At 43.3% G+C, this 25544-nt stretch overlaps 1 protein-coding gene across 1 annotated transcript in view; it reads left to right on the top strand.

Moving 5' to 3' along the window:
* The window catches only part of STARD9 (StAR related lipid transfer domain containing 9), a 201391-nt gene that overhangs the window by 69519 nt on the left and 106328 nt on the right, over positions 1–25544 (top strand). The window contains exons 4-7 of the mRNA XM_037900384.2: positions 18782–18898; positions 21427–21459; positions 21561–21622; positions 22320–22432. Of these exons, the coding sequence (XP_037756312.1) occupies positions 18782–18898; positions 21427–21459; positions 21561–21622; positions 22320–22432 (325 nt within the window). The remainder of the gene's footprint in view (positions 1–18781; positions 18899–21426; positions 21460–21560; positions 21623–22319; positions 22433–25544) is intronic.

Raw genomic sequence — 25544 nt, 5'->3', positions numbered from 1 at the left:
AACCATAGGCGACCACTTCTGCTGGTGCTGGTGCGTGCTCGTGCCCTCCCCGACTCTGCCCCTACCCCGCCCCATTCCAACCCCTTCCCCAAAGTCTCTCCCCCAACTCTGCCCCCTCCCTACCCCTGTTGGACTCCTTCCCCAGATCCCTGCCCCACCTCTTCCTTGCCTCCTCCCCTGAGCGCGCTGTGTTCCCGCTCCTCCCCCCTCCCTCCCACAGCATGTTACGCCACGAAACAGCTGTTTCATGGTGGCAAGCCCTGGGAGGAGAAGTGGGGACAGCGTGCTCCGGGGAGGAGGCGAGCTGAGCTGGGGCTGTGTGGGGAGCTGCCAGTGGGTGCAGAGCACCCACCAGTTTTTCCCAGTAGGTGCTTCAGCCCCGGAGCACCCACAGAGTCGATGCATGTGGTATCAACCATCCTATTAAAGTGGCCAAGAATTATTTCAATACATGTTAATACAATGGAAAATGAGAGGATGTAGACTACAGAAGTTATTCATACATTGCTGGCTTACTAGTAACCAACACCACAGTAAAGATAGAGCAATGCCTCATAATATGGCACGACAGTGGGAAAATATAATTATCCAACAAATGTTTACAATACATGTTTACAAAGTTAAAGTAAACATTCAAATTTTGTGGGTATTTTAATGGAAAAAAAGCAGCCTAAACATCTTAAGGCTAGGCAAAGGCCTCAGTGGAAAAAATAAGCGTCCCACTTGCTCTCAAATCCTTACTCTTCACATTAAATGTCTATACATTTTTGATGTCGGGTTGGACACATTCCATCCTGGATTCCATGTCTTCGAGGCACCATTCCAAAAATGTATTGATACTCATTGCAGAAGAGAATACAAACATGTGTTCATCATATAAATACTTAAAAAGAAAAGGAGTACTTGTGGCACCTTAGAGACTAACCAGTTTATTTGAGCATGAGCTTTCGTGAGCTACAGCTCACTTCATCGGATGCATAGCATATCGTGGAAACTGCAGAAGACATTATATACACACAGAGACCATGAAACAAAACTTCCTCCCACCCCACTCCCCCGCTGGCAACAGCTTATCTAAAGTGATCATCAAGTAGAGCCATTTCCAGCACAAATCCAGGTTTTCTCACCCTTCCCCCCCCCCCCCCCACACACACATACAAACTCACTCTCCTGCTGGCAACAGCCCATCCCCCTTTGAAACCCCTCTTTATAATGCGCATGATAATCAAGGTGGGTCACCTCCAGCACTAATCCAGGTTTTCTCACCCCCCCCCCCCCCCCACACACCCCCCTCCAAAAACCACACACACAAACTCATTCTCCTGCTGGCAACAGCTCATCTTACAATGTGCACAGCAATAATCCAAGTTTAACCAGAACGTCTTGGGGGGGGTTTTGCAGGAAAAAAACAAGGGGAGACAGGCTACCTTGCATAATGACTTAGCCACTCCCAGTCTCTATTCAAGCGCAAATTAATAGTATCCAATTTGCAAATGAATTCCAATTCAGCAGTTTCTCGCTGGAGTCTGGATTTGAAGTTTTTTTGCTTTAAGATAGCGACCCTCATGTCTGTGATTGCGTGACCAGAGAGATTGAAGTGTTCTCCAACTGGTTTATGAATGTTATAATTCTTGACATCTGATTTGTGTCCATTTATTCTTTTACGTAGAGACTGTCCAGTTTGACCAATGTACATGGCAGAGGGGCATTGCTGGCACATGATGGCATATATCACATTGGTGGATGTGCAGGTGAACGAGCCTCTGATAGTGTGGCTGATGTTGTTAGGCCCTGTGATGGTGTCCCCTGAATAGATATGTGGGCACAGTTGGCAACGGGCTTTGTTGCAAGGATAGGTTCCTGGGCTAGTGGTTCTGTTGTGTGGTATGTGGTTGTTGGTGAGTATTCGCTTCAGGTTGGGGGGCTGTCTGTAGGCAAGAACTGGCCTTTCTCCCAAGATTTGTGAGAGTGTTGGGTCATCCTTCAGGATAGGTTGTAGATCCTTAATAATGCGTTGGAGGGGTTTTAGTTGGGGGCTGAAGGTGACGGCTAGTGGCGTTCTGTTATTTTCTTTGTTAGGCCTGTCCTGTAGTAGGTGACTTCTGGGAACTCTTCTGGCTCTATCAATCTGTTTCTTCACTTCCGCAGGTGGGTATTGTAGTTGTAAGAATGCTTGATAGAGATCTTGTAGGTGTTTGTCTCTGTCTGAGGGGTTGGAGCAAATGCGGTTGTATCGCAGAGCTTGGCTGTAGACGATGGATCGTGTGGTGTGGTCAGGGTGAAAGCTGGAGGCATGTAGGTAGGAATAGCGGTCAGTAGGTTTCCGGTATAGGGTGGTGTTGATGTGACCATCGTTTATTAGCACTGTAGTGTCCAGGAAGTGGATCTCTTGTGTGGACTGGACCAGGCTGAGGTTGATGGTGGGATGGAAATTGTTGAAATCATGGTGGAATTCCTCTTTGCATGACAGAGAAGGCCGTGTTCCAAAGCCAAACACCAGTGTGTTTCTTAGTATCTTGAAAACTCTTTTAAAAAAAAAAAAAAAACCCACGAAAGTCATAGTATAGTCACTAGAAATCTGGATTTTAGATCCACTGCAAGAAATTTTGGGGACCTTGTCTCCTTGGAAGATTTTTAATTCTCGTGTCTAAAGTGGAAAAAGGACAATAGATGAGTTTTGTGCCCCTTTTTGACTATCCATTTTCTAGAAGTAAAGGTGCCCTTTTAATTTTAGCCTCAGATGATTTGGGCAATTTTGTAATCCCGATTTTCAAAAGTGACATCTGTGTCACATAAGTGTTCTAAATGTATAAAGCCAAATTAATTCCCTGGTTCCACCAAAACCATCCTTGGCCTATGGAAAAAGCTTCTGCTGGCATTCACTTGAGAATTACTTTTTTAGCCAGTTGGACTGAATATAAGTAAAGTGTCCTGGATACCAAGTTCTGTATCAGTGCTTTTGTGTCCTGCAGCAATGCGAGAGTGCACTTGCAATCAAGAAATTCCATTTGGTCACTTAGGTCCAACTTGTGTGGTAAATTTTGTGAAGCTTTGATTCTTTTAATATCAGTGGAAGTCAAAAGGCTAAAACTCTTGCCTTTGCTTTGAAAAGGTTCCCAAAACCTTGCTTCAATTTTTGTTCTGTTTCTTCAATTTAATTTTTTACTTTTCCAGTAGTACTGTTAATGAATCCACATCCTTTCATCAAGACCAGTTTGATGTGAGAAGATCAGTTATGCTTAGACTCTGGTTTGTGTTCCAAGTTTCATTGAATTTTGTAGTCCCTCATTTCAGACTCAGCAGAGATCTAGGCATCCTTTTTATAATGGAGCATCATACAGACTTGCAGTATGTGTAGATTCAGAAGGATGGCTTTATGTATACAGTAGAATTCATTTTTTAGCCTTTCCTTTTAAAGAGGAGTAGCTCAGCAGTGTATCAGTAGGCCTTATTGAATTAGTCATGTTTTTTTTAATTAATTTGCAGAAGGAACAGCAATAGAAGCCTGTATTTGCCCAATTTTAATTGTTTATACACAAAGTTCTATAGTTTTGGGGTGATTTATCCTCCGTTCTTTGGATATGAATTATATACATGAATTACATTCAGCAGCGAACAATATGTTTACAGCTCTAATGTTCATGTGAACTTCCTTACATGGTTTCCCTTCATTATTTAGGCAGGTGAATTAAATGTGCCAGGGCAAAATGTATTTATAATGCACCAAAACCAAACAAACAAAGCCCTAGGAAACCCAGGGATAAAAAGACTACAAAGAGGAACTGAAAAAAATAGATAACCTAAATTAATAGGCATCAGGGAAGAGGAGGTACATATGAAATCTTTAGGGCCAGTTCCTGCAGTCACAATTCAGCTTAAAATTACAATGATGACATTAGGCGTTTTGCATGCATAAATGCTGAGTTCTTAAAAGTTGCTTATCAGGATAATCTCATGCGATGAAGTACCTTGCTTTCATACATCTTTATCGTGTAATAAAGTTTTAAAAGAAAAGGTAAAAATATAATTATTTTTTTCACTGCCTGTTGTTCACTTTTGCCTGATCTTGTTTTGGGGGTACCCTCTATTGTACTGTTTAAAACTGTTATCTCAGATACATCAGTACAGTGACTGATCCAATTGTCACATGGGTGAGTGCCAAATAACAAAGCAATCAAGGCAATTAGGAGAGAAATCCAAGATACACAAAACCCACATGATCAAGCAGTCATTTCACAGGCAAAATAATTAATCTAGTCTTTGTATGGCAATGTATTTAAGGTATTTTACAATAATACTGAGTAATACAAAAGAGACTTAGTGTCCGGTTACTTATGTATAAAAGGGAGACAAACATATTAAGAGGCAATTTTAAAAGGCACAGAGGGGAGTTGGGGCGTAACTTTTCTGTCTTCAAGAAAATTCCTTTAAAAGTCTGCTGATAATATTTTGATTAACTGGACCAAGAGGTAGTTACTGTATGCCTGAAAGTAAGAAAGGTTAAAATTGTCCTTTTAGATGTCTCTAAGATTCTCCTGCATATATGTGAATAGGAGTTTCCAGGCACATTAGCTAGTCAGAATTCAAGATAAGCAATGACATGGGATTTGATTTAGCTTTAATGATTGGCTGACATCAGCATCTGCTCTCATTCATGTTTGGGAAAATGGCCCCTGGAAGGAGATTTTTGCCTCAAAAATGTGCTTTTAATATGTGCAAAGTATTATATTCTAGATCTGTTTATGGATCGGCGTTTCTCAAACTGGGGTGTGCGGACCCCTCCCGCACAAGTCCTCCCCCTCCCTCAACTTCTCCTCCTCCCTCTATCTCCCGGAGGCTACTGGAGCCAAACTGGGAGATTTTAGGGGCTAAAAGTCTGGTGGCGCAGCGGGGCTAAGGCAGGCTCCCTACCTGTCTGGGCTGCACGCTGCTCCTGGAAGCGGCTGGCACATCCCTTTGGCTCTGGGGGGACAGGGGTCTCCGTGTGCTACCTGTACCCCAAGCGTTGACTCTGCAGCTCCCATTGGCCAGGAACTGCGGCCAATGGAAGCTGCAAGGGCAGCACGTTGAGGCACTCTGGCCTCCCTGCCTAGGAGCCGCTGCCAGAGATATGTGCCGGTCACTTTCGGGAGCCGCCCAAGGTAAGTGCTGCCTGGCTGGAGCCCATATCCCTCACCCCTTCCCGCACATCTGCCCCAGCATCAGCACCCAAACTCCCTCCCAGAGCCCTCACCCGATCCTGCATCCTAACCCCCTACCTGGTGAAAGTGAGTGAGGGTGGGGGAGAGTGAGTGATGGAGAGAGATGGGAAGGGTGGGGCCTTGGAGGAAGGGGCTGAGCGGGGGTGGGGGAAGGGGCTGAGCAGGGGTGTTTGGGGGGTCCCCAAAAATTTTTAAATCAAAATGGGGGTCCTCAGGTTGCTAAAGTTTGAGAACCGCTGTTATAGATGATAAAACTGATTGATTGAAAAAATCGTCCCGTTGATGACAGTTTCAAGTAACATTCATTGGGCCAAATTCTTCTTAGTAACATCAGTTCCAATGGAGTTACTATGAATTTACTCAAGAATGGATGTCTTTACAAGCTATGCTCTAGCTCAACCAGAAGTTATGGGTTTCATGTAGGAAATTACTTGGTGAAATTCTGTGGCCTGTGCCATGCATGAAGTCAAGACTAGATGATCATAATGGTCCCTTCTGGTCTTCAGATTAATGGATCTGTGAATACCTGGTGTAACTGAATGCAGAATTAGTTACTTTGTGTCTTGATTTTCCAGTTACCCTTCTATCTTAGGGAGCTGCTTTTTTTTTTTTTAAACACGTATGCCAGTGTGTTTAACAGTAGAGAGCGATAGTTCAACTGAGATAAATTTAACAGGAGGGAATGTTCTTGCAAGCAGCAGCTACTATTATACTTGCTTGGTGAACATCTTGTGAGCATGTGTGAAAATGAGAAGAAAAGAGAAATCTTAACAGAAATATAAGAAAAGGGCAAACAGTTTGAGAAGCTGGAGAGAGGCTAGCATGCAAATCAAGGGGGAAGAGGCAACATAAATTAAGAAGGGAGCAAATTCATCTCAGGTGTAACTACTTACTTCAGTAGTTACAAGTTATGAAATTGGCCCTGTATTCTGAACACACAGTGTTGGATTTCAGCTGCATAAGTTCTATTAATAAGGACTTCTTTGTCTTTAAACCTTGTATGTTGAGTTGAGAATATACTCCTTAAATTGAGTTAAAAGCAAAAGTTATCTTTACTGGTCAAAGTTTCTCCAAAAATATTGTACAGTTATGACAACTGTTGTGATGGGTTCAAACCTCTTTGGTTAGAAGTTTCAACAAATATCAGCCACTGATTTTAGGGAATTCTAACACAAACAAGATAGGTTTCCTATTCAGCAATGTTCCCCCCTCAAAAATAGTCATTATTTGTAATAAGTTCTTCACAAAATAGTTACTTTATAATCCTGGATATAATCCTATGGGGTTTTTTCCATGAAAACATAAGATTAAAGTTTGTAAAGAGCCATTTTATTTGGACTATATTTGATGCAAATTAATAGCCAATAAAGAAATAAATCCACTTGTGAACTGTAAATCTGTTTGAAAAGAGAAACAAGATATTTAACTTATCCTTTCACTTTTGAATAATATTCAGCAACACAGTTACAAACATATTTGCCAGGGCTGTTATCACTCACTAAAATTACACCGTGTGAACCACTTGACTTGAACCTATTGTTGCTATCTGATGAACCTTGCCTCTGATACTACAGAATTAGGAGAGATTCTTAGGTCTTGTAGTGGTTGTTTATTGGAACAACGTATCTGAAGAGAAGTGACACTAAAAGAGAGGTGTTTTTTTAATATGTTTCTGTGGTAACTGTCTGAGGGTGAGTTGTTGTCTGTTCAAAGTTAACATGCAAAGTGTTCATAGTCTATGCAAGCTAAGGATAATTCACTAAATTGGAACTCTGACACATGGCACGCTTAATTGAACACTTGTTTTCTACATTAAAAAAAACCCCTTTTTAAAAAAAATTTTTGGGTAATGGGTAAAAACTAGCTGTTTATAGTGACAAACACAGGTTACTTATAGAAAAGAACACTGGTGCATTTATATTTCACTTGAGAAATTACTAATATTTATTTTTATATAATTTATACAGTAGCTAAATGGTGCTGGTCATTTTTTATGCAACATTGGAAGGAAATGACCACTGCCGCAGAGTCTATAATCTAAGGAGAGACCAATCATTACAGACTAAAGAAACATAGAGGAATATGAGAAGAATTGTGTCCAGAGGCTTATGGGGTGGTATTTCTTAAACTTTAAATTTAATTTTTAAAAATAAATATTATGAGTCAGAGCAAGAGTAAAAGTGAGGGGTGAGCTGGTGGGAAAGGAGGTAAGAACATAAGCCAAAAGGGGGAAAAGATGGAAGGACAGAAAGGAATACAATGAATAAGAGTGGGCAATGATGGTTGTGGGTAGGACACTGGGAAGGTATGCATGGTGCCTGACATGACGTAGAGTATGCAGGTCCCAGAATATTAGAGAGAGAGAAGGTGAATGAGGTAATATCTTTTATTGGACCAACTTCTGTTGGTGAGAGAAACAAGCGTTCGAGCTTACTGTAACCTCAAAAGCTTGTCTCTCTCACCAACAGAAGGTTTGTCCAATAAAAGATATTACCTCATTCACCTTGTCCTGTGATGTACAGTATAAGATGAAAATCCAAAGCATTCATTGGATTCTGCCACAACAGTCAGCTGTGAGTGCTGCCCAAAACACAAATTTTATATTCCCCCGCAAAAAAAGAATGTTGACTAATATGGCTCTATTTTTGTAGTGATCCATGCTTCAACACATTAGTTAACGTTTTTATATAGTGCCATAAGCGTGCTTGGTGCTTTTCATAACAAAGACACAGTCCTTGTGCTGACTTACCTACCATTTTAACAGTATAATTCATATAGTTTGCAAAGAAATGTAGTTTTTGCAAGTAAGAAGAACAGTGACTTAGACAGTTAGGGTACTGAATCACCCCAGTTAACACTCTATCATCTTGAGGGCCCACGTGTCTGCAGGTCTAGGGGGAGAGAGAGAGGTTCTGGCTTCTGGTAGGTAGGGCTAGCTTGGGACTCTTGGAAGGAACTAGGCCCATCCAGTTTGCATCAATTTCTCCTTCCATCTCAACTTGTGGCCCTGACATGACCCAACCTCCAAGACCAGGAACTAGCAGAGGGAAGGTATTGGGATCTGAAACTGGGAAGGAACCACGTGAAGGCAGGAGATTCTCCAGGCACAGATACAAGCACAGAAGGTTTGTGCGGAATAAGCTTGAGTGTGAGTTTAAAGCGCAGTAGCTATTTGACCCTAACTCCCCATGTGGACACTTTTATGCTGCACTAAAAGTATCTTTGTGTGCTTTAGCTTAGTTCACTTTCTGACTGCTTGGGAGGCATGATCTGTTGTTCAGTGGGAGGTCGTGTAAAGGTTAAGCTGGTGGGAGAGGACTTGTTTAGAAAAGGGAAAGAACAATGAAGGGTGGAGAAATAGGGATCTTGCTGTGAAGGGAGGAGGGGAGAGAGAGACAAGATTATTCTTTCTAAATCCTGTGGGAAACAGTGCAAGTTAAAAATTCAATCCACACTCTTGAGTGACGTAGTTATACCGACCTAACTCCTATATGATCTAACAGAAGGGCTTCTCCCATCAACACAGCTACAGACTCTTGGGGGGAGAGAGTATCCACGGGGAAGCTTTCCTGTGGATGCAGGTAGCATCTTCATTGAAGTGCTATAGTGGCGCAGCTGTGCTGCTACAGCTTTGTAAGTATAAACAAACCATTAGTTAAACTGATGCAAATCCCTAATGTAAACACACTAAGCCTGGTCTACTCTAGGACTTTAGGTCGAATTTAGCAGCGTTAAATCGATGTAAACCTGCACCCGTCCACACGATGAAGCCCTTTTTTTCGACTTAAAGGGCTCTTAAAATCGATTTCCTTACTCCACCCCTGACAAGTGGATTAGCGCTTAAATCAGCCTTGCCGGGTCAAATTTGGGGTACTGTGGACACAATTCGACGGTATTGGCCTCCGGGAGCTATCCCAGAGTGCTCCATTGTGACCGCTCTGGACAGCACTCTCAACTCAGATGCACTGGCCAGGTAGGCAGGAAAAGAACCGCGAACTTTTGAATCTCATTTCCTGTTTGGCCAGCGTGGCAAGCTGCAGGTGACCACGCAGAGCTCATCAGCAGAGGTGACCATGATGGAGTCCCAGAATCGCAAAAGAGCTCCAGCATGGACTGAACGGGAGGTATGGGATCTGATCGCTGTATGGGGAGAGGAATCCGTGCTATCTGAACTCCGTTCCAGTTTTCAAAATGCCAAAACCTTTGTCAAAATCTCCCAGGGCATGAAGGACAGAGGCCATAACAGGGACCCGAAGCAGTGCCACATGAAACTTAAGGAGCTGAGGCAAGCCTACCAGAAAACCAGAGAGGCGAATGGCCGCTCCGGGTCAGAGCCCCAAACATGCCACTTCTATGATGAGCTGCATGCCATTTTAGGGGGTTCAGCCACCACTACCCCCGCCATGTTGTTTGACTCCTTCAATGGAGATGGAGGCAACACGGAAGCAGGTTTTGGGGACGAAGATAATAGCTCCCAGCAAGCAAGCGGAGAAACCGGTTTTCCCAACAGCCAGGAACAGTTTCTCACCCTGGACCTGGAGCCAGTACACCCCGAACCCACCCAAGGCTGCCTCCTGGACCCAGCAGGCGGAGAAGGGACCTCCGATGAGTCTATCTTTTAAAATACTATACATGGTTTAAAAGCAAGCATGTGAAAGGATTAATTTGCCCTGGCATTCACAGCTCTCCTTGATGTACTCCCAAAGCCTTTGCAAAAGGTTTCTGGGGAGGGCAGCCTTATTGCGTCCTCCATGGTAGGACACTTTACCACTCCAGGCCAGTAACACATACTTGGGAATCATTGTACAACAAAGCATTGCAGTGTATGTTTGCTGGCGTTCAAACAACATCCGTTCTTTATCTCTCTGTGTTATCCTCAGGAGAGTGAGATATCATTCGTGGTCACCTGGTTGAAATAGGGTGCTTTTCTTCAGGGGACACTCGGAGGTGCCCGTTCCTGCTGGGCTGTTTGCCTGTGGCTTAACAGAAATGTTCCCCACTGTTAGCCGGGGGGAGGGTTGAGGGGGTAGCCACGTGGTGGGGGGTGGCAAAATGCGACCTTGTAATGAAAGCACATGTGCTATGTATGTAATGTTAACAGCAAGGTTTACCCTGAAAGAGTGTAGCCACTGTTTTATAAAATGTGTCTTTTTAAATACCGCTGTCCCTTTTTTTTTTCTCCACCAGCTGCATGTGTTTCAATGATCACAGGATCTTCTCCTTCCCAGAGGCTAGTGAAGATTAGAAAGAAAAAAAAAACGCACTCGTGATGAAATGTTCTCTGAGCTCATGCTGTCCTCCCACACTGACAGAGCACAGACGAATGCGTGGAGGCAAATAATGTCAGAGTGCAGGAAAGCAAAAAATGACCGGGAGGAGAGGTGGCGGGCTGAAGAGAGGGCTGAAGCTCAAATGTGGCGGCAGCATGATGAGAGGAGGCAGGATTCAATGCTGAGGCTGCTGGAGGATCAAACGAGTATGCTCCAGTGTATGGTTGAGCTGCAGCAAAGGCAGCTGGAGCATAGACTGCTACTACAGCCCCTGTGTAACCAACCGCCGTCCTCCCCAAGTTCCATAGCCTCCTCACCCAGACGCCCAAGAACGCGGTGGGGGGGTCTCCGGCCAACCAGACACTCCACCACAGAGGATTGCCCAAAAAACAGAAGACTGGCATTCAATAAATTTTAAAGTTGTAAACTTTTAAAGTGCTGTGTGGCATTTTCCTTCCCTCCTCCACCACCCCTCCTGGGCTACCTTGGTAGTCATCCCCCTGTTTGTGTGATGAATGAATAAAGAATGCATGAATGTGAAGCAACAATGACTTTATTGCCTCTGCAAGTGGTGATCGAAGGGAGGAGGGGATGGTGGTTAGCTTACAGGGAAGTAGAGTGAACCAAGGGGCGGGGGGTTTCATCAAGGAGAAACAAAGAGAACTTTCACACCGTAGCCTGGCCAGTCATGAAACTGGTTTTCAAAGCTTCTCTGATGCGTACCGCACCCTCCTGTGCTCTTCTAACCACCCTGGTGTCTGGCTGCGCGTAACCAGCAGCCAGGCGATTTGCTTCAACCTCCCACCCCGCCATAAACGTCTCCCCCTTACTCTCACAGGTATTGTGGAGCGCACAGCGAGCAGTAATAACAGTGGGAATATTGGTTTCGCTGAGGTCTAAGCGAGTCAGTAAACTGCGCCAGCGCGCCTTTAAACGTCCAAATGCACATTCTACCACCATTCTGCACTTGCTCAGCCTGTAGTTGAACAGCTCCTGATTACTGTCCAGGCTGCCTGTGAACGGCTTCATGAGCCATGGCAATAAGGGGTAGGCTGGGTCCCCAAGGATGACTATAGGCATTTCAACATCCCCAACAGTTGGGGTCTGGGAATAAAGTCCCTTCCTGAAGCTTTTGAAACAGACCAGAGTTCCTGAAGATGCGAGCGTCATGTACCTTTCCCGGCCATCCCACGTTGATGATGGTGAAACGTCCCTTGTGATCCACCAGAGCTTGCAGCACTATTGAAAAGTGCCCCTTGCAGTTTATGTTCTCGCCGGCTTGGTGCTCCGGTGCCAAGATAGGGATATGGGTTCCGTCTATGGCCCCACCACAGTTAGGGAATCCCATTGCAGCAAAGTCATCCACTATGACCTGCACATTTGCCAGGGTCACTACCCTTGATATCAGCAGATCTTTGATTGCGTGGGCTACTTGCATCACAGCAGCTCCCCCAGTAGATTTGCCCACTCCAAATTGATTCCCAACTGACTGGTAGCTGTCTGGCGTTGCAAGCTTCCACAGAGCTATCGCCACTCCCTTCTCAACTGTGAGGGCTGCTCTCATCTTGGTATTCATGCGCTTCAGGGCAGGGGAAAGTAAGTCACAAAGTTCCATGAAAGTGCCCTTACGCATGCGAAAGTTTCTCAGCCACTGGGAATCGTCCCAGACCCACAACACTATGCGGTCCCACCAGTCTGTGCTTGTTTCCCGAGCCCAGAATTGGCGTTCAACAGCATGAACCTGCCCCATTAGCACCATGATGCATGCATTGGCAGGGCCCATGCTTTGAGAGAAATCTGTGTCCATGTCCTGATCACTCACCTGACCGCGCTGACGTCGCCTCCTCGCCCGGTATCGCTCTGCCAGGTTCTGGTGCTGCATATACTGCTGGATAATGCGTGTGGTGTTTAATGTGCTCCTAATTGCCAAAGTGAGCTGAGCGGCCTCCATGCTTGCCTTGGTATGGCGTCCGCACAGAAAAAAGGCCCGGAACGATTGTCTGCCGTTGCTCTGATGGAGGGAGGGGCAACTGACGACATGACTTACAGGGTTGGCTTACAGGGAATTAAAATCAACAAAGGGGGTGGCTTTGCGTCAACGAGTATTTCAGGCAGGAATTCACGGAGGGTTCCAATAAGAAATGGTGCACCTAAGTAATTGTTCTTATTGGAACAAGGAGGTTAGTCTGGCCTCTGATTGATACATAGCTAGATTTACCTCGCTGCACCTTCTCTGTGAGTGACTGCAGTGTGACCTAGAGGAAGGAGTCCCCTAGATGGGGGAGGGGGGAAGCAAATGAGTACAAAACAAATCTGGTCTATTTCTTGTTTTGATCCACTCCATCTATCTTTTACATCTTTGGCTGGCAGCAGACGATGCAGAAGGACTGCAAGCCATCCACATCTCATGGCTGCTCGGCAGAAGATGGTGCAGTAGGACTGCTAGCCATCCTCATCTCTTGCCTGCCTGGCAGAAGATGGTACAGTAGGATTGCTAGCAATCCGTATTGCCTGCCTGCTCACCATAAGATGGTTCAATAGGACTGACTGCAGGACTAAAGAGAATGACCTGGTCAAGTCACTTCTAATGTAGTCCCTGCACCCATGTCTGCCCAGGTGCTCCTGGCCAACGTGGCCAGGAGCACCTCGGACATGACGATGACGGCTACCAGTCCTACTGCACCGTCTGCTGCCACAAGGCAAGGGGTTGCTGCTGCTGTGTAGCAATGCGGTACCACGTCTGCCAGCACCCAGGAAACGGTTACCTGAGCGGGCTCCATGCTTGCCGTGATATGGCATCTGCACAGGTAACTCAAGAAAAAAGGCGCGAAACGATTGTCTGCTGCTGCTTTCACGGAGGGAGGGAGGGAACGGGGGCCTGACTATATGTACCCAGAACCACCCGTGACAATGTTTTAGCCCCATCAGGCATTGGGATCTCAACCCAGAATTCCAATGGGCAGTGGAGACTGCGGGACCTGTGGGATAGCTATCCACAGTGCAACACTCCAGAAGTTGACGCTTGCCTCGGTACTGTGGAAGCACTCCGCCGAGTTAATGCACTTAATGTGCTTAGAGCATTTTCTGTGGGGACACACACACTCGAATATATAAAAATGATTTCTAAAAAAACGACTTCTATAAATTCGACCTAATTTCGTAGCGTAGACATACCCTCAGACTGCTTAAACAAGGTTTAAATAGATTTAAGCCACAATGGTATAGCTTTCCAGCATAGACAAGGACTATTACTTATAACTGTCTCTCATAGCAGGTGGTTAATGAAGCTCTGTGGCTCTGTTTCTGGTTGTATGCTAAGTTAACAGCTAAGAAGATTGGTGCCTGCTTTAAGCCTTCGTATGTAATATAGTTTGTGTGCGTTAGGTTGTCCTTGTGTTTTCTTAAGGGCTGCATAACTCCTGTTGCAGTCTTACTTCCTGTTTGTTGGGAACAGTACAACTTCAGACATAAGCTTTCATAGTGTGGATCACAAGATTTACCTGGTGTGCAAATACTTAAAGGCTCACCCTGTTTTGTACACTCGAATAGGGCATGGAAGCTTTTGAGATGTTTAGATAATCAATTGTTATGCCAGTCAGTAAAACATCAACAACTCTTACATCAGCTTTCAATCTTCAGATTTTGACAGGGCCTTGACATTGCTGTAGAAGCAGCACATTCAACCCCTAGGAAGGAGAATATCATTTTTGACCAACACTTTGAGGTCAGCGTAGAGTGAGCTCTTCCCCAGGTCATGTTCACCATTCCTTGTTTGGAAAGACAAATTTCCCCTGAGCTAGACCTCAAAATGGGGGTGGGCAAGAGCAGATACATAAGACGGAAAAGGTGTGTGTGTGTGGTGGGGGGGGGGATCCCAGAAGATCTCTGTACTTTTACCCCTCAACAAAAAAACAAACCAGATCCATATTTCCATTAGCAAGGATATGGAGGATTGCTAAATGTGATGGGCAAGAGTGGAAATGGGGTGTGCTTCCCCAATACTTTAACCCTTGGTCAGTATATAACTTTAGTACAAAGGGTTAAACACATTTTGACCTTGTGAGATTGATCTATAGGCCCTGTCACATCAAGGAGCCCTCATTAATTTCCTACCATGATGACTCAGTCCAAGAATCACAAATATAATGGTTTGACTTGTGATTATTAATACTCAGATGCTTTTCCAAATAATTGAAACTTTTTAGGGAAAAAATGGCCTAATTTGTATTGTGCTGATGTAATGAGTCTACAAACACAGGGGCCAAATTCTTCCTTCAGTGCTCCACAGAAATAATGGGATTACAACAGAGCATCTTAGAGGAGAATTTGGTTTACAGACTTTTTTAGTCAGTGTGTTTAATAAATAGCCTGCCTGAGATTGATCACTGTGCTCTAGAGCAGAGGTAGCTAATAGTAAATCAAACATTCTATCCTGCCTTGATCCCAGATCAGTTACTTCCAAGTGCTTCTTTAATTCGAACGCTGTTGGAACTGTTGCTGAGCAATTAGACCTAAATACAGTGATTCTCAGTTCAGAAAACACTTTGGTGAAATCCAGAACTATTTTAGAACACAATAGGGATACATTTCGGATTGACCACTTTCTAAGCTGCAACAGCACTGTGGTTAAAGAAACAAAAACATGTCACAGTTGCCAAAGCACAGCAGCACCACCAGTCAGCAACTTTTGCTATGTCAGAGTTTTGGGAGACTTGAAGTACTTTTCTGTTAGTAAACTTTTGTTCCCTGAAGCACGTACAGGGCTCAGTTCTGCATTCCTTACTCTTGAGTAGTCCCCTTAAAGTCCATAGAACTGACTGTGCTAGATAAGAACTGCAGGATCAGGCCTATATTCTGATTTGATATTTATTCAATTATTTTTAAAAGAGCATTGCCTTTTCCATAGAAACCAATGAGTTAAATAAAAAACAGATGTTGAAACACTACTACAAAGCAACTTCCAAGAATACTCTAACCCCAAACCAAATCCCTCTCGTTATATTTTCCCACAGCTCAAAGAAGGCCTCATGGGCAAAATACTGCCTATGATCTTATTTTATATTTCATATTTGTATGTGATTACAAGGAGCACATTTCTGAAAAGACTCATGGTGTCTGGGTGCTTTTAGGAGAGAACAGTGCTACAAGAGAATAGTTTCCCAGTCCCCTGAGAGAATATGAAGTTGTAACTGCATTCTGCTGGGCAGAAAGAGAATATATTTTTAATAGAGGGAAGGATAATAATTAATAACATTTATACATCAGATTTTTTAAAGACATCAACGTAATATATTCTATGCCTGAATAATTTACGATCTTTATTTAATAATAAAAAAAGTACAAGATAAGAGACAGGACAGCAGTACAAGAGTGGGTGAAATCCTGGCCTCAAGTCACTGGTTTAATGGGGCAAGGCCAAATTGCTATAGGAAAGTCGTGAAAAACAGGTATATTAGCCCCAGGCTAAACAAATCTCTGTTACCATGGTAACCAAATGGCAGTTGCTCCAGGTTAATCAAGACACCTGGGGCCAATTAAGATCCTTCCAGAAAGCAGTGGACACAGTTAGGTTGATTGGGACACCTGAAGCCAATCAGGGGCTGGCTGAAACTAGTTAAAAGCCTCCCAGTTAGTCAGGTGGGGGGCATGTGTCTGGAGCTGTAGAAGGAAGCCATGCTGCTGGAGAAACTGAACAGTACAAACTCTATCCGGCACAAGAAAGGAGGCCCTGAGGTAAGGGTGATGCAGATATTGAGGAAGTGGGGGCTGCTGTGGGGAAGTGGCCCAGGGAATCATACTCGTCCTGTTTCCAAAAAGTCAGCTACCAAGAGCTGCTACTATCAGGGTCCCTGGGCTGGAGCCTGGAGTAGAGGGTGGGCCAGGGCTCTCCCCTCTCCGACTAATCATTGAGACTAGGAGACAACAGAGACTCTGCGAGGGAGGATAGCTTCTCCTCCCCTGTCTTGTTGGCTTATGATGAAAATGGCTCAGTAGGCTGTGACCCTTGCCTCTAGAGAGAGAAGGACTATGTGGAGGGTCACAGTGAGCCTCTGAAGCTAGCATAATCTGCCAGGAAGCGCAGGACCCACTGAGACAAGGTCTGAGCTTTGTCACACTGGGTAAAATGTCCATTGACTTCAGTGGCGCCAGGATTTCACCTTTTAAGCATGAAGAAGACATGGAGCAGAGACTGGAAAAGGAGACTAAGGGAATGGAATATTGAACAAGAAAGGAAGGAAGAAAAAATTAGGGGAGAGATTACAGAGGGCCTTGTAGGTGAGGATGAGGAGTTTGCATTTGGTGTGGCAATGATTAAAAAAAATGCATTTTCAGCCTATTGGATGATGGCGACCTGTTGTTCAGCATTGCTCTCTTGTCATTCATATTAAAGTGTCTGCCTGTGTTTTCACTGTGGTTGGTCGGTATATTTTGGTAAAGGTGTTATATATTATGAGGCAGGTCTGTCTTCCTATTTACATTGTACCATGTTTGAACCTTCAAGGGATTGTCATTCCTGACACAGAATACTTTTGTTAGACATGCTGCCACTGATCCACTAACAATGAGCTGATATTTGACTTCTGGCTCAGATGGTTTATTATCAGACAACACAAATAGCTAAGTTATCCTTGATTACTGAAATGTGTGAATAGTCTCAGCCTTCAGTGGAGTTGGAACTATAATGAATTTTCTGCTAAGAATTGGCACCTGTGGTTTGAACTGTAATATGACCTGCAAATTAAGTCTCAAGAGTTTATTTTTGATAGCTCTGATTATTATTCTTGCGTGGGATTGGGGTAAATTTGTTTTCCCTACAGTATATTAGTTTTCTTTATCCACCATTGCTAAGTTTAATACATTTACCTGTCTGTGAAAGAAACAAAAGTTGGCTGAATCTTTGCAGCAAGTATGGTATGTAACTGTGTGTATATATACAGCTTAACTTTCTACATGAATAGAAAAGATTTTTGTACTTACAGTATTTTCTTTGAAAGACTTCAGCCATACTGAGTTCATTTATCCTGTGCTGGAGGGCTTAGCAGTTGACAGCCAGCACAGAGGGGACTCCATACCCCAGTGTACCCAGCAGAGGAGATGACCTCTCTTTACACTGCAGTGGAATAGCGATTTGGTATGTTGGGGATGGGGTCAGTGGGTTTGGGCACAAAGTAGGAACTGAGCAGGAGGTAACATCTGCTACTTTCTGCCATGCCTAGCAGTAGCCAGCTTTTGGCCTTGTGGATTGTGACGCCCAACTCTTTTTTATTATTTTTATTATTTTTATTATTTGTATTGCTGTAACGCTTTGGAGCCCTAGTCATGATCCTGGACACCATTGTGTCAGGTGCTTCACAAACACAGCACAAAAAGACGGTCCCTGTCCCAAAGAGTGTACAATCTAAGTATAAAACAAGAGACGACAGATTGGGGAAACAAGGAAAATTCAACCTTACCCAAAGAGCAGTTAACAATGGTTCACTGTCGCACTGGTAGGATGTAACTAGTTGGGTCCTGCAGGGATCTGTCCTGGGTCTGGTACTATTCCATATTTTTACTAATGACTTTGATAGTGGAGTGGAGAGTGTAATTGTAAAATTTGCGGATGATGTCAAGCTAGGAGCAGTTGCAAGCACTTTGGAGGACAGGATTAGAGTTCAAAATGATCGTGACAAATTGGTCTGAAACGAGAGACAAAATTCAGTAGAGACAAGTGCAAAGTACTACACTTAGGAAGGAAGAATCAAATGCACAGTTACAAACTGTTTTGGTGGTAATACTGCAGAAAAGGATCTGAGGTTATAGTGGATCACAAGTTGAATACGTCAATGTGACACAGTTGCGAAAAAGGCTAATATTCTGGGGTATATTAACAGGAGTGTCATATGTAGGACACGGGATGTAATTGTCCCGCTCTGCTTGTCACTGGTGAGGCCTCGGCTGGAATATTGTATCCAGTTTTGGGCACCACACTTTAAGAAAGATGTGGGCAAATTGGAGAGAATCCAGAGGAGAGCAACAAAAATGTTTGGAAAACATTTAGAAAACCTAAAAGAAAAAGGAAAAATAAGTGGGCATGTTTAGTCTTGAGAAAAGGAAACTAAGGGGGGCCTGGTTACCGTCTACCCTTTTTTATCTTGTCCAATTTCCACATGTTTGTTAGTCCCATGAAATATGTCAGTAGGCAAATGGGATGGAACTTCTTATCATTTAGACTTGAGAAAAATAGACTGAATGATGTTTGAATGGCAGTGAGTGTTTCCAAAGAGGGGATGACTCACTGAGTGCATTTTTTTCTTTTGATCATTCCAGGTTTTCCAGGACCTCGGCACATCAGTGCTATCTGGTGCTTTTAAGGGGTATAATATCTGTCTTTTTGCATATGGACAGACGGGTTCAGGAAAAACGTACACAATGATGGGAACTCCAGTGAGTCATGGTCTTCATTACACTCTTTTGTTTTTGTTTTATTTTTTTATCTGTTTATTAAATTGAAGTTCATGATTAAGATCCCAATTAAGCAAAATGTTTAAGCATGTTTTACTTGGAATTACTTGTGCTTAAAATTAAGCACACGCTCAAGTACATAGCTAAATAATGTAGCAGAAGCTAAAACCATAAAAATATGGTATAATTATATTATATGGTATGTTGGGGTATATATAAAAATATGATATAATTCCTTTTGTAGACTTGCTCTTTGTTTGTTGCATGTGTGTGGTTTATCTTTTAGTCTAAAGAAAACAAGTTTTCTACCATGAATACTTACAGTTCTTCCTAGCAGCCAGCCTGTGCATCTACAAAATATTTTAATGTCACTTTCTTTGATAATCAGACAACCGTGTTGAAGTTAAATTACTTTTGCTAATTAAAATTTGGAATAATTATTTGTGCCATCTTTGCTGCATTTTTATGAGAAGACTCTGCTGTCCGTTAGGGAACAGTCTGAGATGATCATATTTGCTTCATTTCCAATTACTAAATGAATTTGAAGGAAGCTTTGGGGGTGAAACATTAGCATATGCTCCTCAAAGCCACTCAATTCTAAGATATTTGAGTTATGGGGCCCCACTTAGTATGCCTTTATGAGTTAAAGCACCCAAACCGTTGGGTCCAGTGGAAGGGTTACTGGCTTTGCTGATCCAGAGGGAAAGGTAGTTCCTCTCTCTGAAAACCTATGTAAATTGAAGGGGAGTAAATTGTCTCTAAAGTGGTGTTTCTCAACCTATTTACCATTGTGGGCTGCATAAGTGTTAAGTGGGCTGCATCCAATACTACCTGTATGGCCCTGAGGGTGTCACGTGGGCCACAGCTCTGTGCTGAATGGGCAGCAGATTGAGAACCACTGCAAAAGAGAGAACCATGTTTTAAGGAGACAGCAAGAGCAGGTCAGTACCTCCCACTCCCTGAGAGGATCACTGCTTCAGGTAAAGGGTAGGGGAGAGAGACACACTCTTCAAATAAAATTCTTTGAACCTATAAAAATGGATCAGGGTTGGTCTGAATTTTGGATACAGTTTCTATTTGGTTCTTATTTTTACTGAACTGGTTCTGCTGTTCCTGAATGACCATATTAGCTTACTAAAGGCACCACCTGACAGGCAGCTGCAGGGAGATTTTGCCCATCTGATACCTAAGGCCTGATTCTCTTCCATGGAGCTAGTCTTGATTTAGAACAGGAAGTCAGAAGAATTATACTGACGTAAAACTAATGTAAGTGAGAGGAGAATCAGGTTACTAGTGTCTGTTTATCTTGGACATATAATAGCAGTTTACAGTGACCATATCTTAAAGATCGTTATTAATTCCTATTGCACTTTCATTGTAGTAATGTTGCTGCTGGATTCTTTGGTGAGAGAGTGATTTGTGTGTCAGGAAGAATCCCACTTCGATCCGATATTTAATAATTTGCATTTATTGTAAAACACTATTAGCCTTGTTAATAGCTAGAAAATCAGCGTGCTTGGTCTGTAGAGAACTATCACATCCACAAAAATGCATTTATTTAGGGAAAGCTGTGTTTTCTGTAATTTGTTCCATTTCAAATATACCTTCTAAAAATCTTAGCATCCTACTGCAAAGAGATTCCTAGTGGGAGGGGCTGAGCCTGAAGGTAGCTCCAAGTCTTTACGTAAGCCATGTGCTGTAGCAAGTGGAGTCATCTTAGCCTTAAACTTTTCAGCAACCACTGCCTATGAAAAATGCCTTAAGATGACTTCCAGTGAGGATAAAATTGACCGTTATAGGTACAGCCACCATTCTACCAGAGTATATCATCCCTTTAAGTCAGGAGTGGCCAACCTGAGCCTGAGAAGGAGCCAGAATTTACCAATGTACATTGCCAAAGAGCCACATTAATATGTCAGCAGCCCTCCCATCAGCTCCCCCCTGCTCCCAGTGCCTCCCGCTCACCAGCAGCCCCGCCAATCAGCGCCTCCCTGCACCTCCCAATTAGCTGTTTCATGGCATGTAGGAGGCTCGGAGGGGGAGAAGCGAGGGCATAGCAGACTCAGGGGAAGGGGTGGAGTGGGGGCAGAGCCAGGGGTTGAGCAGTGAGCACCCTCCGGCACATTGGAAAGTTGGTGCCTGTAGCTCCAGAATTGGTGCCTATACAAGGAGCCACATAAGCCACATATTAACTTCTGAAGAGCTGCATGTGGCTCCGGAGCCACAGATTGGTCACCCCTGTTTTAAGTGATTACTTCTAGAGATGCTGCAACTGGAATAGCTATGAGTTGTCACACATCTAGCACTGAGAATGCTCCAAGGCAGATTGTGTTGTGATCTCCACAATCACTGCCAGTGTATCTCTCCATGTTTTAGTGGGAAGTTGCTGCTGGAATAGTTGGGCATTCCCCATAGCTTTGTTTATATTTACATTTATTAAAATGACTTCTGACGAGACACTGGGACTGTGATCATATCATGTAATTGTTTTGTTTTTGTTTTATTTAAAGGCATCCATTGGGTTGACACCTCGTATATGTGAGGTATTTATTTGTTTTATGAACTTGAAATTGTTTAAACTGTTTTTCATTTTCTTTTCTTTTTATTTTCTTAAGAGAAAAATGTAAACTTTTGGTTTGTGCAGGGCCTTTTTTCAAGGGAGTATGATTATTCAGAGCAGCCAGCATCTTGCAGAATAGAAGTCAGGTAGGAGTGTCTCATTATTTTTGGCCATATGTTTCTAAAAACTTTCAAATGTGTATTTCCATAGTCAAAGCATACAAATGTTATTTGATAAGTTTATTTCTCTTTCTTAGGGCTGTCAATCATTTTGTTGGGGTGGGAAAATCTTGCAATTCAGTTTTCAATCCAAGTATAGTTCCTTGGATGCTGTGTGTTCACTGTTAGATCCCAAAGAATATGCATCTAAATAATAGTGGGTTAAGAGTCCACTTCTTGCTTGTTTAACTCTTCAAAATTTGGACCCTATACTGCATTCAGTTCTTATTCATAAACACCATTAACTTTGTGGAGTTTTGTGCTCTGAACAATTGAAGAGTTGGGAACAACATTAAGTAAAAGTGCAGGCAATATACTGTGTTGGCAATGCAGATGATTTATTGTGTCAGCACTATTTCCAACCAGCCAGCAGCAGGGGACAGCTATTTTCTTGGTTCATGACAATTGATTACTTCTCAGCTCCTTTCCAAGTGTCTGTACGCACAACATGTAAGAAGACATAATGTGAAAGGTAATGAAGATGAATGCTTTAGTTTCTGATGTGGAATGTCTGTGCCAGGCTGCAGGTGCAAATTTTTATTGTCCAAAGAACAACTATAATTTTTTTTTTTTTTTTGTGAATAGTGGATGCCAGAAAGACAACATTTTATTTATTTTTCTTCAGTTTCCTTGAAATCTATAATGAGCGTGTCCGAGATTTGTTAAAGCAATCAAACCAGAAGAAACCTTATACGCTTCGGGTCCGAGAGCACCCTGAGACAGGTCCATATGTGCAAGGTGAGAGTGAGTTTCTGCATGGGTTATAGATGAATGCCTATGTGCCTACTATGAATGTTCACTTACATTCCTAACCTGATCTTTATTATTTCCACTCTTTCCAGTTATTAAACAGCCGGCATGAAATATGTAGTTTGAGGAACTCAAAATCCTCCCAGCAAAAACATATGGCAGAACATGGAATCTAATTCTTAATATTTGGAGAGAGTGAAATTCTAGAGCAGGGGTGGGCCAACTTTTTGGCCTGAGGGCCACATCTAGGTATGGAAATTGTATAGTGGGCCATGAATGCTCATGAAATTGGGGGTTGGGGTGCAGGAGGGGTGAGGGCTCCGGCTGGGCATGTGGTGGGGCCAGAAATGAGGAGTTCAGAGTGCGGGAGAGGGCTCTGGGCTGGGGCAGGGGGTTGGGGTGGGGTTGGGGGTGCAGGAGGGTGCTCTGGGTGGGACCAAGTGGTTCGGAGGGCAGGAGTGGGTTGGCGTGAAGGAGGGGGTCGGGGTGCAGGCTCTGGGTGGTGCTTACCTCAAGCACTTCCCAGAAGCAGTGGCATGTCCCCCCTCCGGCACCCTCGTGGAGGTGTGGCCAGGCGACTCTACACGCTTCCCTGTCCACAGGTGTCGCCCCTGCAGCTCCCATTGGCCATGGTTCCTGGCCAATGGGAGCTGCAGGGGCAGCGTGTGGAGCCGCTTGGTTACCCCTATGCGTAGGAGCCAGAGGGGGGTCATGCCACTACTTCTGGGAGCTGTGTAGAGCGGGGAAGTTCCCGACCCCACTCCCCGGCTGGAGTGTGGCAAGCTCCGGACCCCACTCCCTGGCGGAAAGTTGAGTGCCAAATTAAAACATCTGGAGGCCCGGATGCGGCCCTGGGCTGTAGTTTGTCCATCCCTGTTCTAGAGGAAGGACTCATTTTGTGTGTGTAGTGAATGTGTTAAATAAAAATATAGAGTATAAGATTTGCTGTATTGGCTCAGGCCATTGATCTATGTAGCCTGATAATCTGCCCCCAACAGTGGCTACAGTGACTGTTTCATGAGAATGTAAAACCATACTGCTAATACCAGGAAGAAATCTCTTTCCTACTAAGCATAGCAGAAAATGGGAGTAACCCCTTTCCTCAAACTAGAATGGCCGTTTAGTTGATAGCAGTTTGCCTGTAAATCCTCAGAAGCTTCAGATTCATGTCAGAAACTTTTTGTGAAACAATGTACTTGTTTCCATTGGAATTACTAGGTTACAGATTTCTAATCTGCTGACTTTCACATGCATGTTTGCTGTAGTTATAAAGACATTCTAATGCAGTTTTATATTAAGTTTCCAAACTTACATCTTTATGTAAAATTGTTTCTTCCATTCTGTTTTCCTCTTTTCAGTCTTTATCTTTTCTCTTACCTTCTTTTGCTTTTCTGGTTTTTCCTCTTCTGGTTTTTCTTTCTCTTCCCTTTTGCCTCTGCCCTATTGTCAGAAGTGTAATATTTTAAAGTAAACTGTTGGTGCTTAAGTCGTTTGAGAGTGCATTATACTGAGTTTGCCCTCTGAAAAGTAACACATTTGGTCAGTGATTGACAGAAAGTGGTTTCTACAGAATCAGCGCACTATAGGTAGTAGAAGTAACTAAGTGATCTTAAAACCGTATACAACATATTAACGGTCAGGAATGGAAGAAGAGACCTTTCCAAACCGATACAAATTATAAATATGGGTGGGTTTGTCTGGAAAGTAAATACACCCGTTTCCCTTTTAATGTGCTGCTAAACACGATGTCTACACAGTGGGCAGAACTCCAAATTACTTCTGGAATTACTGACCGTGCCAACTCTTGGCTATTGGCCAAGTGGATTGTAACATGTTTGACACCTAGGAAGTATTCCTTTAATGTGTAAAATGCACATAAGACAGAATTGTATTGGTTCTCTCATGTCAGATCAAATACTAGCTTGTTCTGCTTTTTAAAACATCTCCTTTCCTTTTGTAAGTTTCCTTTGTTCTCCTCTACCCCTTCTCCTGCTGTTTGCCGTTATCGTGTCACCTGACTTACGCAGGTTGGTGGGGTTTTTTTCTTTGGGAGAGGGAGGGAAAGGGAAATGGAAAATCAAGATAAATTCTGTGGCTGGATTTTTAAAAGAGCTGGATAATTTTAGAACTACTAACAACATTTGTAGTCAATTTAATTTGGCTTTGCAAGATATAATAATAGTACATAGCATTCTTCATCCAAGAATCTCAAAGTGCTTCACAAACATAAGTTAAGTCTCTCAACATCTCCGTGAAATATATAAATGGTATTCACAATTTACTGATAGTGAAACTGAAGAGAAGAGGTTGAGTTACTTGCCCAGGTTCATCCAGTGACAGAGCCAAGTAAAAGAAACATGAAATTCTGATGTCTAGTTTCCGATAATCAGTATGTCCTGTAATATTGCTTTTATCACCTGATCATTGTTATCAGTTTTCATGTCTCAGAGAATAAACTGATTACCAGCAGAGCCAATAGGGAGATTTTACACACAAACCTCCTATACACGATTGGCCAGGTAGCATTCTGGTTATTTTAACTATGACTTTCTGTACCACCAGCATCCTACTAAATTCAGGATTGAAAAATAAATGAGTTGATGGTCTGATCCAGTATGGCAAACCTGTAATCCTTTGAAATCTAGGAGAAGCGTACACATTTGGCCTTCACTGTGGCCCTTTCTGTGTTCCTTCCCTGGCTCCCTCTCAGCTGGGAACCTCATTACAGATCTTACCCAGAGCCTCGTTACTGTAGAGCCCCACCAGGAGCTGCTGCTTTTTCCTGATCGTTGCCCACATTGAGAAGAGTGCTTTAGACTGTTTCTTTCCCTGTTTGCTTTGCTGTCAAGCGTACATCTCCAGTGGTTCCTAGGTGGCAAATCCCAGAGTTCTCTTGATCTGGGAGGAAACCAGGTCATATCTGGGACATGAATGAATCTCTTAATGTCCCAGCTAACCCTGTGGTAGGAAGTGATGCAGTTGTTTCCCAGATATTTCCTGATTAGATAAATCTATCCTTTGTCTTCTAGTTCTGATATTTTATATTTATTGTTAGTTCTTTAAATAAGAATTCAATACCCAGATGTTACCTAGAATATTG

This window comes from Chelonia mydas, chromosome 6 (assembly GCF_015237465.2).
Source record: "Chelonia mydas isolate rCheMyd1 chromosome 6, rCheMyd1.pri.v2, whole genome shotgun sequence".
NCBI classification, from domain to species: Eukaryota; Metazoa; Chordata; order Testudines; family Cheloniidae; genus Chelonia; species Chelonia mydas.
The sequence above is the reverse complement of the archived record's forward strand: the minus strand, read 5'-3'. Positions and strand labels throughout refer to the sequence as shown.